At 31.3% G+C, this 18,897-nt stretch overlaps 1 protein-coding gene across 9 annotated transcripts in view; it reads left to right on the forward strand.

Annotated features, from left to right (window-relative positions):
- Positions 1 to 18,897, forward strand: part of LOC126769336 (protein sprint) — a 216,376-nt gene that overhangs the window by 174,171 nt on the left and 23,308 nt on the right. For all 9 annotated transcript variants that reach the window (XM_050488012.1, XM_050488011.1, XM_050488009.1 and 6 more), the window contains one exon: positions 15,172 to 15,496. In XM_050488012.1, the coding sequence (XP_050343969.1) occupies positions 15,172 to 15,496 (325 nt within the window). The remainder of the gene's footprint in view (positions 1 to 15,171; positions 15,497 to 18,897) is intronic.

The following is an 18,897-nucleotide window of genomic DNA, read 5'->3' on the forward strand; positions in this document are numbered from 1 at the left end:
AATCGAATACAAGTGTTGCTAGATGAATAATGGATGGAAGGCTCGTATTTTATTTATTCGACTGATCCAGGTTATGTCTCTTATATTACAATAACGTTTATTTAATGAACTAATTGAATTTATGTTGAATAAATTTTTAGATTTATTTAATGTCATGACATAGCTTTAAAAATTATATGATAATTTTAAAATATTAAAAATAAATAATCATCTAACTTATTCGATTTGCCGCAATAATTTGAAACCAAACGGTATTCCACTAGTCTCGTAATATTTCTCAAGAAAAGTAACGATATATAGTAGAATTTTAAAAATGGTCCTTCGAGGCGTACTATTAAGAATAAATTAAAAGTGGAATGAATTCTACACAAGTACATCATTATTATGTTCCTTAAATTCAATCCCCTTGTTAAGAGATTGTGCAACTGAATGCTCTCGTCCCAATCGTCGTCAAGTGCTTATTGCATCAATAAAATGCTCCGTAAATGCTTCGAGTACTATCTCAGACCGACTCTTCAGAATTGCTATCAAACAATCTTTCTCTAACACGCGACATTATTCTTATCGCAATGGAATAAGGCACAAAATCCCTGAATCTATCTACTTATCTTAATAAATTCGAAGATATGGCATGCGACGAACTATTTTCACCAAAAGTTCGGGAGACTCAAATAGATTTTAATGTCTTGAAAGTTTGAGGAATAAGGGAATATTTTGTGCAGATTTTGAATATTTTAATTCGCTTGTATTATATTCTGTACAATGTGTACTTCACCAAGTTAGCATCTAAGTATGCAGTTAAGTTAATTGAAGTAGGTTTTACATGCTAACTAAAACAATTAAAATCTTTTCATACACATTATACTGCACCATAAATGTTTCATTAATAACAAATATTATAAACTGAAAATATAAAAGCTATCTATCGTTGATGATAAGTTATGTGTCATCAAAAAAAAACATTACATTTTGAAGAGAGTAAAATCTGCAAAAGAACGGGAATATATGCTGGAGATGCCAATTATCGTTATATTACTTACATGGCCTCAAGGTAGTCAAATTCCACACAAAAGACTGGAAAAAGTATGCTTTCAACCTTTATAAATTCGTCTAATTATTATGTACAACAGCAGTAGCTATAGTATATATTAATGATATGGTAGACGCACAAATAGTCTATTTGGAACGTAACCTTACTCGTCATCAGTATTGTAAGGGCATGAGTTATAATTTATCAATTCACTACTAACCTTGGCCCTACGCATGTAGGTGTACGTGTGTCGGTAATTGGTAAATTGCTTATTAAGAATTATTAAGATTTGTAGTTCCGTAGGTTAGTATGGTCAACCACTCAGATTACTTTTCGATTTTGTATATAATTATAAATAGTACATATTACCGTACCGTAACCGTAACAGCCTGTGAATGTCCCACTGCTGGGCTAAGGCCTCTTCTCCTTTTTTCGAGGAGAAGGTTTGGAGCTTATTCCACTACGCTGCTCCAATGCGGGTTGGTAGAATTCACATGTGGCAGAATTTCAGTGAAATTAGACACATGCAGGTTTCCTCACGATGTTTTCCTTCACCGTAAAGCACGATATGAATTATAATCACAAATTAAGCACATGAAAATTCAGTGGTGCTTGCCCGGGTTTGAACCCACAATCATCGGTTAAGATTCACGCATTCTTGCCACTGGGCCATCTCGGCTTACATATTAATATTTATTTATTCCTTATAGGCAATCTGTGAGTGATTAAAAATAATATTAAAGAACCAGTTACTAATTCTTTAAGATAGTGTATTTCATAGATGCTTTATAATAGACGCCTTATCGGGTTTTACAATATGTTGGCTATCGTCCAACGTTGCAAAGTTTAGATAGCCTCATATAGCCTTTTGATACTCGCACTTTAAACTTTTTATTGACCTGTCAGTTCCCAGTTGCTTAAGACGTATAACTTACGTTTTTACTTTACGTTACATCTATTATGGTACTGAATTTCTTGTAGATAATTGCTTAACTAATTTATCAGGTTTAGTATTTGTAAATGATTGACTGGAGGATAGTCCCTCCACATTAATATATTAATTTTAACCCCACACTAGAAAAAGAGATTGCAATATTTAGTCCTGATTTTTAAGCTTACGTAGATATTGTGTACTTAATACAATGGTAGCAGTTCTTATGTAGATGACTGTGTCATAGTAAATATCGAAAGAAAATAAGAGCGGTATCAAAATTCGGAACGGCTATTCTTCTTTAAGCTTCTAATATAAAAACCAACATTATATTTTAGATTTGTAGCACAATATAACATTGTTTAGTTCTGATATTTTGGTTTCTTCAAATTGTGTTCTTTTAGAATAAAAACGTTTGTCTAGACTGTTCCATCACTAATATATGTATGTTCTAGTTTACATTATTTTAAGTGCTAACTTTTTGTTAATATATAAAATATATATTTTAACCAAAAGTCAAAGGATATTTCTGGCTAAAGAGAAATGGTTTAAATATTCAGCAAATTAATGTAAACATGCCGTTCAAAGTGAAGGCCTATTATGTATTAACCAGAGGGATGTAACCGCTCTTTGATCGCCCCTCGCCCCTCTAAACTGAGGATTAAGCAAGCTACCAAGTCTCACTTTTGCATAATTATACTCAATATTAGTATAAAAAATCAATTTGTGCTCGTGAGACGATATTTATTATTTAAATTCAACTCAGGAGCGTGGCTATAAATTACGAATACATTTTACAGTAATCAAATTTGTTGCGAAGCTGTTGTGATGTATAAAGTAAGCAACTCACATTAAAATAAAAAAATGTTTGCAAATGTTAATTAATGCATTTAACCACATTTTCAGAATTATTTCTTACATTATCTTATATATTTAAAATTTAAAAGTATTATTATTATTTTGGCATTATTTGAAAATGTAATCAACTCTTGTGAATCTGAATGTCTTTATGTATTGGCTATTAATGCTTATGATATAGGTAAGATAATTTATTCTTAACAATATTATTTTTATAATGTAAATATAATAAAAATATATAATATATGGTTTGAGTTTAATTGACATAGAAGTAAAATTATGATTGCAAAAGCGAATGATTGTAAAGTATATAAATTTGTATAAATATTATTTGATTAATCATAAACCCATGAAACCCGTCTTATACTACCCACTTATCAATTATTCTAAAGCTAATAGCAATAATCTAATAACTGTGTTCTAGTTTGAAGGATGAGTGAGCCAGTGTAACTGCAGGCACAAGGGACGTAACATCTAGTTCCCATGGTTTGCTGTACATTAAGGGTAAACGGAATGATTAATGTTTCTTACACTGGCAATGTTAGAGAGGCGGTGGGCCATGTGGTGGGTGTAGCCCGTTTGCCTTCCTACAGAAAAAACAACAACATACAATATATAAAAAATATATTGTATACTAAAGATGTTCATTATTATCGAATTTAGAAGTTTTTAAACACTTTCTGAAAAAAAAAGGTTTATTTAACAAAGAACTTCAACACTTTTTTAATTAAACCATTGCGACCGTGCTAGGTAATTCTGTATCATATCAGTAATTTAGCATAGGTACATATACTATAAAATGAGTCGTTGATCGGTATTTACATATCATCGTTTATTTAGTCAAACGTAAGTCGTCGATCGGTATATACATAACATCTAATAATTTATTATTTAGTGAAACGTATAAATTTTATCATTACACGCGTAAAACTCTCACTTGTAATTCACATTTGAACGAGCACGGTGTATTGAAACCTGTCATTGTAACTTACATTTCCTGTAGAAAGTGAAAATTTTCTTATTAATAGCTAGAAATCTCCGATCAGCGGTTATTGAGATGAGTGTGCTACGTTTATACCGTGACTGATTCTGTTTATAATATTCTTATTTTGAATTTTAATGGGGGATAAAAACTCATTAAAAATTACGATGTGTTCTTTCGAATTTCAAATCAATAATGACTGAAAGCGAGAAATCAGTGTTTCACTAAACAGTCGCTAATTAATGTTTATATGTAAGCCTTTATGTATTTAACGTATTTATTTAAATGTATGTGTATGTAAAAAGCCGAGATGGCCCAGTGGTTCAAACGCGTGAATCTTAACCGATGATCGTGGGTTCAAACCCGGGCAAGCACCACTGAATTTTCATGTGCTTAATTTGTGTTTATAATTCATCTCGTGCTTGACGGTGAAGGAAAACATCGTGAGGAAACCTGCATGTGTCTAATTTCATTGAAATCCCGCCACATGTGTATTCTACCAACCCGCTTTGGAGCAGTGTGGTGGAATAAGCTGCAAACCTCCTCAAAAGGGAGAGGAGGCCTTAGCCCAGCAGTGGGACATTAACAGGCTGTTACTGTTACTGTATGTAAAAATCACGTTTAAAGTATTTACTTCTCATAATCATATCGCTATATAATTTAATCACCGAAATCCGTTGCTCTGTTGCTGCGTGATAGATGAATAACCGAAAAACATTTTTCCAATAATAATATTAGTAAAGATACAGCAAATGAAATAGCCTCCTGAAACTTGAATGCAATTGAGATTATTGTTAGCGACTACTTAAATATAAATTCATAGATTTTATACTGAAAGGTCAGTATTTTTTTATAAGCCGTCATTTAAAAATAGCCGTCTTTCAAACTATTCACTGAAAATTAAACAAAACTGTATTCATATTTCATTAGAACTTTAAAATGTATTTATTTATAAAATACAAAATTCGAAGCCGTATTTCGCACGCAATCATTTTAGTCCGAGGGAAAAAGTTGAAATAATTACTAAGTTATTATGATGCAATTAAGTTTCTTAGCTATTAAACGAGCAGGTTCTAAGTTGTTTTTATGTGCGAATTTTTTAAATATACTCTTTAAGTGAAATCTGATTTAAAATCATTAAAAAAATTAATGTTACTTTGCTTTAAAAAAAAAATCAATGTCTATAACAGAAGTTCAAAATGCCGAAAGTGATTGTTGTATTAATTCAACTAGTTGTAGTTCAACAACACTACAACTAATGTGTACTTGCTTTAACTTAATATATTGGAAATACTCTCATATACTCACACACGCATACAAACACGCACACATCTGCACTGTGTTCACATTTCAGTCATATAGAAAATAAGCCTTTTTAATTAGCTTATATTATATATTTCATAATTTTATTATCTTCTTTATATATATATTATTCATCTGAACGTGTAAATGTTACTGAGCTCCTTCTAAGTTGCTGATTTTGAAAAAGAGTATTGTGTGTTTTAGTATGAATAGGATCGGGCCATGTAGGTGGCGCTGCGATCGGCTGCGATCATTTTTTTTAAATAAATATAAAATTTATATAAATTATTTTCACCCGCACGAAGTCGGGATGGACAGCTAGTAATTTATATATATATAGTAATAATAATGAATTCATCGAGTTTATTAAGTCAATTATTGACCTCGACATATAAGCCATACAATCAACTCATTCATAAATTAAACTTACTTAGGTCAATTAGTAAACTTGGGACACATTAAATATTAATTATCTTATTTTGTAATGTGGATACATATCCATTATCATAACCTTACTTTCTGACGTGTTGTTTTTATTATACAGAACGAATATTGTCTTCATTTTTTTTAAATAAAAAAACTGCTATGTCAATTTTATAAATTAAATCATTTAAAAAAAAAATATTTCTTTAACTTGTTAAGTTAGAACATATTCAACTGGGAAGTCCCTTTTAACTTATATCGCTAACCTATGTTTCTTAACAAAGGTTTTCGATCTTCGACAAATGTACAATAAAATAAGCCTAACTAAAAGTTTATTTTTATATTAGAAAATAGTTAATTTGACGTTAAATATGTAAGTGTTAAGAAAAGGTCTTATAGCTATCGTTTTGTTATAATTTATATTCCTTTATACAGAATCTCTTACAAACAAGCTTATTCTCTAAAAGCATACTAAGGTACTGTTATGATAATATGCAATCAGATTAATAAGTGATTAATTTCCTTTATTTTATTGTATTTTACTTCTCTATCTTTATGTCATCAGCAATTTAACATTCGTAAAAGTCAAAGCATAGTGTAACGATAAAACCACGATACAACGTTTATTTGTAAGGTTTGTGATACTATATAATATTCATTCACTCATACATTCGTACTCGTGATAGTAAGTAAATACATTTAAAATGAAATTTTTTCGGGTCATTGCTTAATCCACACTTGTCCTTTCCTGTCTAGACTGTATTTGTTCAAATAGGCTTAAACGTATAACAACCAATGATTAACACATTTCCGTATAGTTTAACATTCACATGTCCCCGTGTAGCTAATTTACGCAATGACCTGACACGCTGAAAGCAATTATTTACGGTCGAAACGACACATTAAAACAGATTAACCGCGAAGGTCCGACAGTGATAAGCCGCATTCCTCATGTACTTAGTTATTTTGCTCGCTTATGTTACGAAATCGATTAATAAGACCTAAAACAAAAGCTTTTAAAATTTTGTATTGATTGATTTGTCACAGGGCATCATAACTGCGTGTAAAAAGGATTAAAAGAAATGATCCGCAGTGTGAAACAGCGTAGTATCTTCGAACGCCGAGTCTAGGTGTTTTATATTTATATACACTTGTATTTAAAGAATTAAAATGTACATATATCAGTCGACTGTTCTGTTACCTACAACACAATCATTTCACATTAGGAACAGACTTCTAACTATTAAATATTTACAAATAATTACAACATTTATTGGTTTCTATTTCACTCCACGTTATAGAACCTATTATCAAATAAAATAACTTGGGTTATTCTGTAAATATGATTTAATTAATAACATACGAAAAGATTTAATGACATAATTTATATGGGCCGGCAAAAACGCGTGCTGCAACGTGATAAGACATTTTAAATCCTCAAAGGTTAACGAGGTGTCAAGATAAAGTGAACGCTTAGGTAAGGTATAGTTTATCATAAATAGCAAGCAATACATATTATAATATATTTAAGAAATCTGATCAACTTAAGGATTAACTTATCATTTCGCTTTTAAACATTATCAATTATAAATTTAAATGGAACAAATGTTAGACTGATATTTTAGTCCTTACAAACGTTGTTTTGAGTGCGCTGAGTTAAACTAATAATTGGTCTTTTTCTTTCGTCACTGATGTGACATTAGAAAGAAGAAGACACAGTATTGCCTAACTTATCACTCATAAACAAAATTTATTGGCAGCTCAATGAACTTAACTGAAGTGAAAGTCGCATACAGGCGAAAAATACGTTTTACTTTGAAACGTTGAGATCGAATATAGTATAAAAATTTTACAAAAAAAAGAATACAAAGTTAATATATATTTATTTCAATTATATATATTTTTTTATTAATAATTTCTTAAGAAGTTTTTACTCGTTTATCCTTCTTTTAATTTTTTTTTGTAAATTTTAATATTATGGTTGTAATAAGTAGAACAACACCCATCACTATAATCTTCCTTTCGTATTCTCTGAAAGCTTCCGCTTGCAGACATCAACGTTAAAAGGGTTAAAATCGTCTCTCACAGGTCATTGCGAACATTATTTCAGCGATTCACATCCTGCGCCTGTAGATACATTTTGTATATAATAAATATTTAAACGAAAGTCGACCTAATGATACATGTATTAAAAGGTATATAAGTATATACTTTATCATTAAATAGAAAGACAGCAGCGTCTATAATGGCTAGGATGCGCAGAGTTTCTAACGGTATCCTGAATACATTGATGCTGAAAATGGATAATCCATTTATTAAACATTGGGGGGAACTTCATGTATCAACTCGTTGTTTTAGACCCCTTATGTATGCTAAATAATAGGTAATATGTCTACTAACATAGTTTTCAAGCTTTTAACTAACACTATGGATATTTATCCATATATTATATATAATATAAGTTGAAATACGGAGACGTTTAAAGTTATAAAAAAAAAACAAGAATTTCATCATCGAGAAAATTATCTTACGATAACTTTTAATTGAACTAAATCGCTTCGCACAAACTATTTATGGAAGTATTACTTACTCTTTATTAACATTTCATAGTCAATTTAAACTTTATAGATACAGTCGGTTCATCGACATCACTTTATATAATATACATACATATACTCTGTAATATAATTTCCCTACAGCGTAAGGAGCTTCAGCTTAATTTAGCCGACGTCGGAGCCAATGGATTTACTCAAGAATGCCGAGATTAAATAAGAGAACGATTCTTGACTCTTGATAAAATAATACCGCGTAATAGGTACAGCGTATTTGAAATGCAATACGCAACAAATAATACGTACTTTTGTTTGATGAAATTTTGGGGTTTTATTAAATGAATCTTTTGTTCGCGCATACTATACTAATATATGATGCCATTGTTTTTACATATTCACAGTTGTTATTTAAATGATTTGATTACTCGTTATATAAATAAAAACGTATTATTTTATATATTAAATATTAATTTATATATGAATAAGGTTTAATATAAGATAAAAATATAATTGTTTATTTGTAAACCGGATAACTAATATGTTATTATTTTGTTGTAAACTAAATGTATTTGGGATAAAATTTTAAAGTAAAATCGAACAGACCAAGTGGCGAATGTCATGTTTTATAAACAAGAAACTGTAACTAAGTGTAAATAAACAAGCTATGAGTTCCATAGTTCCATAAGAAATTGTTCGCAAAAGCTACGTTAATACTACCAAGATCGTTTCTCCACTCTCCAGACGTCCTCTATAAGTATAAACAGCATCTTCCGCGCAATTTAATTTTCCACGTTATTTTGTTAGAAAGCTAAAACGCTAAAATGTCCAGAGACTAAAAGTGTCGCGCGGTGTACACGGTACCTAAGCACTAGGTACACTTATAATCCTATTAGCGGAGGCGTCGCGTCCTGACAGATGTTATGTAAAGTGTGTTATGTAAGTTTCCTGTGAAATCTGGTTAACGTGCATATATGTTATTATAATGTGTTCAAAGGGAATAGCGAGCGAGACGTATAGTCGTAGTAATTGTGTTTATAGAGAAATCAGTCACCTGTGTGTTCCACTCACGTCACGTACTTATTTATACCTTGTAAACCTTACTAATATTATAAAAAAGTGATTTTTTTTTGTTTGTTACGCTTTTACCTATTAACGAGAAGTTAATACGGGATACAGCAAAAGTCATAAGGGTCCTAACACCTCCCCTCCTCACTCGCGAGCAAAGCCGCGGGCGGAATTTAGTAAAGTTTGTTTCTATATATATAGAAACATGTTCTACTTCATAAACAATAAAAATACAAAAAATTGGGCATAAATATGTTTTGTGTTATTTTATTATGTTGGTACTAAAATGAACTTAAAATATACTCAATTACAAATGTATATATTTTTTACAACGTTATCTTTGTGTCCATGTCAGATAATGGACCGTTGGATTCATTTAAGTTTAAAGTTCCCTGTTCCTATTTCAAGTGTACTTGTTCTTAAAGTCTAGGTTGGTTGTTTAAAAATTTTGCCTCGTATCGTTTTTAACGAGTATCTAACTTTTTAGTAGAAGATATTTTGTGTTGAAGATATTTTGTTTCCTTCATAAATATATTTAATTTTCTTAAATACATTTAATAGATATTGAGATTATTAATATTCATAAGTAAAAAATTACGTATAAAGTTCTGAAGTAATTTAATATGCTTTTGGTGGTAGCAGGACTTTGTGTAACTGCTCGCGCTCTGCAGATACTCAATTACTCTCCCGCTAAGCAGTAATTCTTTATATTGCTGTGTTCCGTTTTAAAGGGCGAGTGAGCCAGTATAATTACAGTCATAAAAGACATAACGTCTTAGTTCTCGGAGAGTAGTAAGAAGTGGTTAAAACTTCTTACAGTGCCAACGCCTTACTCATATATGCATTAAGATTACAAGTATTATGTATTGTCATGTATATAAAATATGTATAATAAAAAAATCAAGTAGGTAGATTTATAATGAGTATTAATAAAATCCATAAATGTTTTTTTATATTGTCTAATCATATATAAACTGATTGTTTAAACCAAGTGATCATGGGACTCAATTTTCAAAATAATATTCATCTAACTGAACCTTACCCGTCAAAATTATAATTCAATGCAAGATACGATTTACATAAGCGTGGGTTACTTGAGCGAACACAGTTAACAGAGAATGGGACAGTTCATGTAAATTGATTATGCCTTGATTTTGTATTTAATTGGTTTATTAGAATAATAAGATTTGCCTTATTCGACGTCCTATAAGAATTTAGAAACGCTAAAGAACTATTTGACTTTTGATTTCAAAGAAAAGAAAACGTTTTCTCATTAAATAGAGACACGTAGTTATTCCATCATTAAGCGAATTATCTATTAATAGGAGATAAATCAATTCCAATAATTGATTGAAGGTCATCGGATTAGTCTTAAATATCAAAGGAAACGTATATACAATATTTTCTTTTACTGTAAATGATTAGTTATTTTTTTTACTAAAATCAAGCTGTAAAAACTCTTAGTTGCTTACTATACAATCTTATACATATTTTACAATCTATTTAAATTTGTAATGTAATACAATCTTATGAATATTTAATTAATTATAGAGGAAATGAAAACTACATCAATGGTCGTAGGTGGTGAGCTATTGGTTGTCTGCGCATTTGGCCTTGTAATTGAATCGTTTAAATATCTGTAATTGTAGTACAGTTCATCATTACGTAATTATAATTTGCAATTAGCTTTGAATTTTGTATAATTAGCGCATAACTTTGAATATTTATCGAAAACACTACGCAAGTAATGTTTGGAAAGCAGTGCCTCTATGTTGTATTAATTATGATAAAATACGAAAAAATGCTCCTCCGTCAACTGCACCCCATCTTGGCACTTTCATCGGAAACGCATTAGATACTTGAATTCAAGTGAAAGCATTTTGTATGATTCACTGACGCTAGTGAGGTGGGTGTGAGACACACACAAGTATAGCATACGTATGTCCATACAAAGGACTAGAGTATATTGGAAATTTAAAGCTGTATACATACGTAGGTACTGTTCAGTATAGTATTATTTTTTATTCATGCCGCGTGTTAATGTTCTATTTTCAAAACGATTTGCATATTACCTGTAAAAAATTTAAAAAAGTAAATGAATTTTCAAACATTTAACTAATAGTACCTACTTTTTGTAGACATATCCATTTAATGTTCGATTCTATTGAAATTTGGATACTTGAATAGTTTGCTAAGTAAACTTTTCAAAAACCAAATGTTTCAGTTAGTTGAGCGTGAGTATTTATCGTTAATCATTATTTATATACAAACACAAAAGTGTGTAAAAATGATCTGCGTGAATCTGGACCACAAATATTGTTAAAGAAAAGATCTTGATTTTTATTTAGTAATTTGATAGTATTGTTTACCTAAAACCCTTAATATATATAATAATTTATATATATTTGATAGTTGAAGGAAATGTTATCTGTTTTTGTCTTTAAGGTGTGAAATTTCGTTCTTCAATTCGAATCATTCTCATTCGACTCAATTCTCGTGACACACAATGGAGTTAACGCGTCAGTGCGCGACAGTTTTTAACAATTCAGGAACATTCCAAATAAAACGAACGCCCTATGGCTTCGCAAAGCACACCTGTTTACTTACTTCATCAGTTCGCTGTCTCGGCTATTAAGATAAAAGCGAAATATTTTAGTAGAAACACGAACTTGTTTGTTCTTCCTAACTTTTTGATTTATCGTGACACATTTTATTCTAAGTAACGACTCTAATATGAATACATATTATTTTATTTATTTTTCATAAAGAGGAAAAACATTATATAATACTTCCCTTGTAATAAAAAGAGACGTTTTCTTTTTATTTACAAGATCGAAATATATTTTGTTCGTAAATAAAAAAATTCACCACTCTAAACGACGTATTCAAACAAAAGTCAACACTTCTATAAACAAACATCCGAAAGCTATACAGGAAAAATAATTTCTTTGTAACAAAGCAGCCAGAAAAAACAGCGGGTATATGACGGATCCCTATAGCAAATAATGCGATAGACAAACATAGAACTAATTAGGCGGGTAATTCATGTTATTCAAGTATCAAACTCAACATAATTACAATAATATTGTGTTTATTAATATTGTGTCTAAATTATCTAAACCGAAATAAAAGCAATATTTTTAAAGCTTGTTTTATGTTTAATTATCAATAATTTGTATTTTATTCATTTAGTGTATTGCTGTTTAGCGATAGAATATCTGATGAGTGGTCGTTTAAATTAATTTTGAGTAATATTAAGGTATTTATATATCTAGCTAGTAATAAAAAATACTTATAATTTGGACTAACTTATTTACTAGGTGGTAGGGCTTTGTGCAAGCTCGTCTGGATAGGTACCACCCACTCATCAGATATTCTACCGCAAAACATTAGTATTTGGTATTGTTGTGTTCCGGTTTGAGGGGTGAGTGACCCAGTGTAATTACAGGTACAAGGGACATAACATCTTAGTTCCCAAGGTTGGTGGCGCATTGGCGATGTAAGCGATGGTTAACATTTCTTATAATGCCAATGTCTATGGACGTTGGTGACCATTTGCCATCAGATGCCATATGCTCGTCCACCTACCTATAATATAAAAAACACATGAAAACTTAGTTGTACTTGCCCGCGTTTGAACTCACGATCTTCAGTTAAGATTCACGTATTTTAGCCACTAATTCACCTCGTCTCTTAATTGATTGCGGCGATTAGTTGTGTCAGTTTAATTATCAATTTCGTCACCACCTGGGACCTATCCGAAGCATTGTATTGACACTTCTATTAATAATAACCAGTCAAATCGATCATCAATTAATAACTAATCTAGGTGAACTTATTCTTATATTTTTAATATTGCATAATCTCCTCAAAAAGTGGAGAGGAGGCCTTTAGCCCAGCCGTGGGACATTCACAGGCTGTTACGGAATCTCATATATATTCTCATGTCACAGGTGGAATTTATCCTTAAAATCAGTTAATAATTTCAAGAATTTGATTAATAAAATAATATTATTACATATTATGATAGATAAAATATAATATTTTTATTTATATGTCTACGATTTAATAAATTATAACATCCAGCAACACAAAAATCAAATTTATTTATTTTAATTATAATTTAAATCGTTTTCATTATTTTTTCAAATTGGTAACTAGTTTTGCCACTTATATAGAGTGTTAAGCACATTAATGAAAAGTTTTTGTTCATTTTAACTCAAAAGCCTTTTTTGCTCTATATACCAGATAAAAGTTTTTCATACCACTTACATTATTATTAGGAGAGAAGGCGATTAAATTAAATTAATTAAAGGTTTTTTGTCCGGAAAATAAGATTTTAATAAAATTCGAAGAATAATCTCTGTTTGAAAATATTTTTAATAATTCATATAATTGAATATAAATTACCTTATAATTGTATTATTTATAAAAGGTATTCATAGAGCCATATATTAAATGTTAATTGGTGTAATCAATTAAAGTGAAGTTTATGTCTAAACCGCATACAAAACTAATAGGGTACACAAATCGTTAACGCCATAATAAAATATATTACGGCTTTCGTCAGCCCACCTGAGGCAACTAGGCGTAGAATAATGACGAGTTAGTAATTAATGACGGAGCTCATCAAGCGGTGTCATTTCAGTGTGATGAATAATTAAAAGGGGTAATATATGGCACGTGTCATAGACGTCACCGAGAAATACGCACAATTCAAGTTGGTCGGCCTGAACTAAGACGGAACTTTTGCGCATATCACTTTTTTATTGCGAAACATAATGATAATCAATTATTTACGTATTTGTAATAGCAGTCGTTTGTATTCTAAGTGTTGTCTGCTAATTCTATTTTTAAAAACGGCTAATTTTTATCCGAAAATATTATTTATGTTATCCCATTGTTCAAATGTAATAATATAAATATTTAATTTCCATATAAACTCTACATCATACGCAATTTGTTTTTAACACGAAATACAATACCATTTTTATATATCATATAAGTCATGCACTTGTTTTACAGTCTAATAAATGATTAGTGTTGATAAGAAAACATATTCAATTTACATTGTTAAACAGTTTCACGTATAATTACAATCCCATCCCTTAAGCAATTTATATTGTGGATCACTCGATACATTGTTATCTTGTGTCGGCCGACGTCAAAAACAAATTGAGTGTCACATCCGTGTCATCGCTGAACAAAGTTATTAAAATTTTTGATACTAAGCTAACAAGATTGTTGAACTATCCTCTTTAATTTGTTGTCTGTGCTGTGTCACCATCTTCATTAAGCTGGATCAGAAAATTAATCAGTATATTTTCTATATATATAAAAGAATTACTGACTGACTGGCATATGGCCAAACTATTTGGGCAAGCTCCATGAAAATTTGCAAACGAGTTCTTGTTACACAGAAGGATTTTTGAAAATTAAACCCCTTATTGTAGTAAGAGTTATAAAGGTTGCAAAAGTTTGTATGAAAATCCTTCAATTCTGAAGAAAGTGATGGAAATTGATATTTAGCAATTATGAATTATGACTCGAGTGAAGCCGAGTTAAAGCGCTAGTGTATAAAAAAAAATTGCTACTAAGTTTTTGCTTGTATCATTCTTATTCTCGAGTATATATTTATTTCAATTAAAATTCAATAAAACAAACAAGCGTGCTGTTAATAAGTAATCGGAACATATGTCCAGTACAGCCGGTACCCAGTTCACATTCTCGCGCCCTGTAAAGGTTTTTAATTAATACGCTAGCGGCCGGGCTCGGGGAAATAAATCTTACTTAATGTCCCTTTAGTCTGGTCAGTGGTACCCCATGTGGGTGGTCGGGTATAGACACGTGAATCGATTGTGTAATGGTGCCAACCGGCGGCAATTGCTGTAAATGCTCCGAACATGTGCTGCAAAATATATTGATATCTCGCCACAAGTTTTGGCTTGAACATTTCATATAAGTTATACGTTTTGTTGTGAATTTTGCTTAATGTTCGCTGTTATTTATTTTAACATTTTCTTTCCAGAAATGCAACGTTCCTTGAGCCGCACCTTCAAGGGGTGAGGCGGCGTGATAGTCGAAGCTCCGACTCCGAACACGATGAGAGATCAACTGAAGATGACGAACGATCGCTCATTCGCAGCTCACCACGAACAAGGCTACCGCCTCCTCCGCCCCCACCGCCAGACGACGAGCCCCCGCCGATGAAACCTCGCGAGTTCTTTGAAAGATTGCAAAGCCAAGCGATGAAAGAAGCCCAAGATAGAAAACAGAAAAGAGAACTCAAGGAATCAAATCATCTATTCCGGCCCTTGGACGCCGAAGGCAGCCTAGGAGACAGCCTAAGTCAGGTATGTTGTTTATTCTCTACACTGCGAAATTAAATCAGAATTTTGGGAAACTTTTTCCCAAACAACTAAACCACTAATGAACCGCACTGCGTTGTTTCCATTTTACTAACTTTTTATTTAACTTTACTTTCGTCTCTGTCTTTATTTACATACAAAATTACCTAGGACTCTTGCAGTGTGTATGAAATATCGAAATACATTTGTCGTCTATTTGTATAACATTCAAATGCAGTATTGAATGAGTTGTCAGAATATTCGCTTACCTTCAATTTCGCTTCCATTACCATTTCAATGCTAAGAGCGTAATGTTACATAGTAGCTTCGTCTCTCCAATTTACCGTTCAAAATTAAATTTACATCGTAAAGGCACTTTTGTAAGAACAAAAACATATAAATTATATAACTCACACGTGATAAAATTACTTAAATGTGAACCAAAAAATATTATTTGATATACATCGCTTCACAATGATTTTTAAAACTGTTTTATTGATGTTAGTTAGTTTATTATTTGCTATGAAGTTGACTCATTACCACATTAATACTGAATGAAATGAAAATGAAATCGGTAAGGAAATATTCAGATGACGTTAATATTATTTCCCAATCTGTTTCTTTACTTATTGCTTATTTATAGTAACCAATACAACAAAAAAGGCATTACCTAATAATATATCTCCAAGTTTATACAAGTTGTCCATTACTGAGCAGATATTCCGTGACAATATTTACACACAAACGTGCCTGCACCACACTTAGCGCGCGACAAAAGCACTTGAGGTGTTACTCCAGTCAATTGTAGGTAGCTTTATACTCGAGCCCACTAGACCCTTCCGACCGCTTTTGAAATATGAGAATAAGTCATGTTTTATACGTTGGTGAAATGACGACGACTAATCTTGGCTAAAAATGTTGAATATATTAATGAAGCTTTGAAGCTAATAACCACATTAATGAATTAAAGTATTTTTTCTCACATAAATGGTAATATACTTTTATTATATTTTCGAAGTGAAATTTTTAAACGCAATGTAAGTAAAGTTTCAAGGTCGAACTTGTGTAAAAAGTTAGTGCGTGTAACTTTTAGCAAAATATTTATGAAGCAAAATTCTTAAGCAATTATTAAGAGTTTTACGCATTCTTTTTTTGTATTGCTTGTCTGGATTATGACTTCAAATATCTTTATAGGTCAATAAACTTTTAAGACTTAAAATATCGTATCAGATGTATGGTCTGAGCACCGTAAAAACGTAGTATATCATTAAAAAAAACAAATACGTATTCCTTAATATATGTTACCGTATATATGTTATGTTATGTATGTATGTAATATATGTATGTATGTACTTAATATATGTTATATAATGACTGTTAGTTTATTTTAAATCTAGTAAAATCAAAATCAAAATATTTATATTCAAATATACTTTTTACAAGTACTTTTGAATCGTCAAGTGCTACCACCGGTTCGGTTCGGTTCGGTTTACAATCTAGGTTGGTTTATTATAAACTAACGTTCCTCACAATTTTATCGAACACAAATATTTAAATATAATATTTGTTTTGTTTCTTTTTACAAATCTTTTAATTAACACCGAAATTTAGGGGTTGGAAATAATAATCATTAGATCACACTTACTGAACCATTGGATCGACAATTAACCCTCAGATTAGTGCCCCTTGTCCCCGGTTAACTGTCTTTTGTGGGTCATAAATGACACTCCGACTGCTTAGAATTGCATATAGGCATTCACACGTATTAACCATTCGTCCCTTTTTTGCGTATAATGGAACTTTTAAGTATCGTAAGATACATTACAATATTTTATAAATAATTTAAAAGAACCCAAGTGTAAATTACTTATTATGGTAATTATGACGATGATAGAAGATGATAGACGATCTTCTCTGGATTGATTTCGGCCACTATAGCCCTTCTCAACGGAGACTAGAGAACTGGTCACACTCATAATCCTATCTGACACGACCGTCCATCGAGTACTTTCAGAATCACGGCAGTATGTAAACATTGACAAATTTTCTACGGGCAGCTACTAAGAATTCTTCAATAGAGAAATTCAATATCTTTTCATTGGCTGGATTCGAACTCAGAAACTTTTCAACCTTATAGGCTAGCCATTAGAAAACGCCGTTTACGCCGGGTGAAGCGCGTGGTACTAGCTAGTATGATGTTTTTTTCCCAATTCTCAAATATAATTTTAATATAAAAGCTTTTGTATTACTTAAGTACCTACTAACTTTATTATATTGTTTTTATTTCTAATACCTACATATAAATTTAAAAAAATACCGACTAGATTGTGAATAAAATAAAACTTTTTGGTGAGATGAATTGTTAAAAGCTGTGTAATTTGCCCCATTGTCAACAGCGAACGATTATCGGTCTGCCCCGTTACTTCCGTGTACGCTGTCGCCCCCTGACTGACTTGACGGAAAAAAAATAACTCACCATAATTTGCATCCACTGCAGTGAAGTCGATTCAGTGCTTCCGGTTCGCGCTGCAGTTTTAATTGCGGTGAAAGACTCGTAGAATAGTTTCCGTATGATCTGCACTTTGAACGTTTTTATAAACATAATATTTCTAATTTTATTTTTTATTTAATAAATTTTTGCTTTATGTTTTCTCTGTGACTCAATAATGTAGAAATTTTATGATGTAATTTTTTTTACGAAACTAAATATAAATCTTAAAAGGGCACTATCACAATAAAATTTAAGCACGATAAAATTTACAATGTACATAATTTTATAAACTACACCTCATTAGAGTCTAGTGGCTAGATATACGATGGCAGATCCCGAGGTTCTGGGTTCAAACCCTAGGTCGAGCCAATTAAATTATTGACTTTTCTTTTGAAGAATCTCAGTAGCGACCCGGAGTCTGGAAAATGTAAGTGTGTACACGCCCGAGCCTCGAAAAGCACGTAAAGCCGTTGGTCCTACGCTTAAACGCTTTTCGGTCATGTCTGATTGCCGTACGGTGCCGAGAATAGAGAGTGCATTTGCGCACATACCTGTGCGCTATATGTCCTGCGCAGTTGGCTGTTCTTTCTTGAGATTGACAGCCGCGGTCAAAACGTTTAAAAAGACATTATCATCATTATATATTGGTTACTTAGAATGATAATCACAAAACAATATTGTAATAACATATTTTAGTTGCTTAATTAAGGTATTTCAAGCATTTATTTTTACAACGGAAAAAAATCTGAAAATCTCATAAATAGCACAAAAAGTGGCCACTCCTATATTACACTTGCAATCACACGAACTATATATTTGTGTATACTCTATATATGTGTGGCAATTGAGTGCCTTCTGTTTTTGATTGTACTGAGCCCTTGCCTATGCCCAGGACATGATAAATAAAGATGGTCAT

This window comes from Nymphalis io, chromosome 7 (assembly GCF_905147045.1).
Source record: "Nymphalis io chromosome 7, ilAglIoxx1.1, whole genome shotgun sequence".
NCBI classification, from domain to species: domain Eukaryota; kingdom Metazoa; phylum Arthropoda; class Insecta; order Lepidoptera; family Nymphalidae; genus Nymphalis; species Nymphalis io.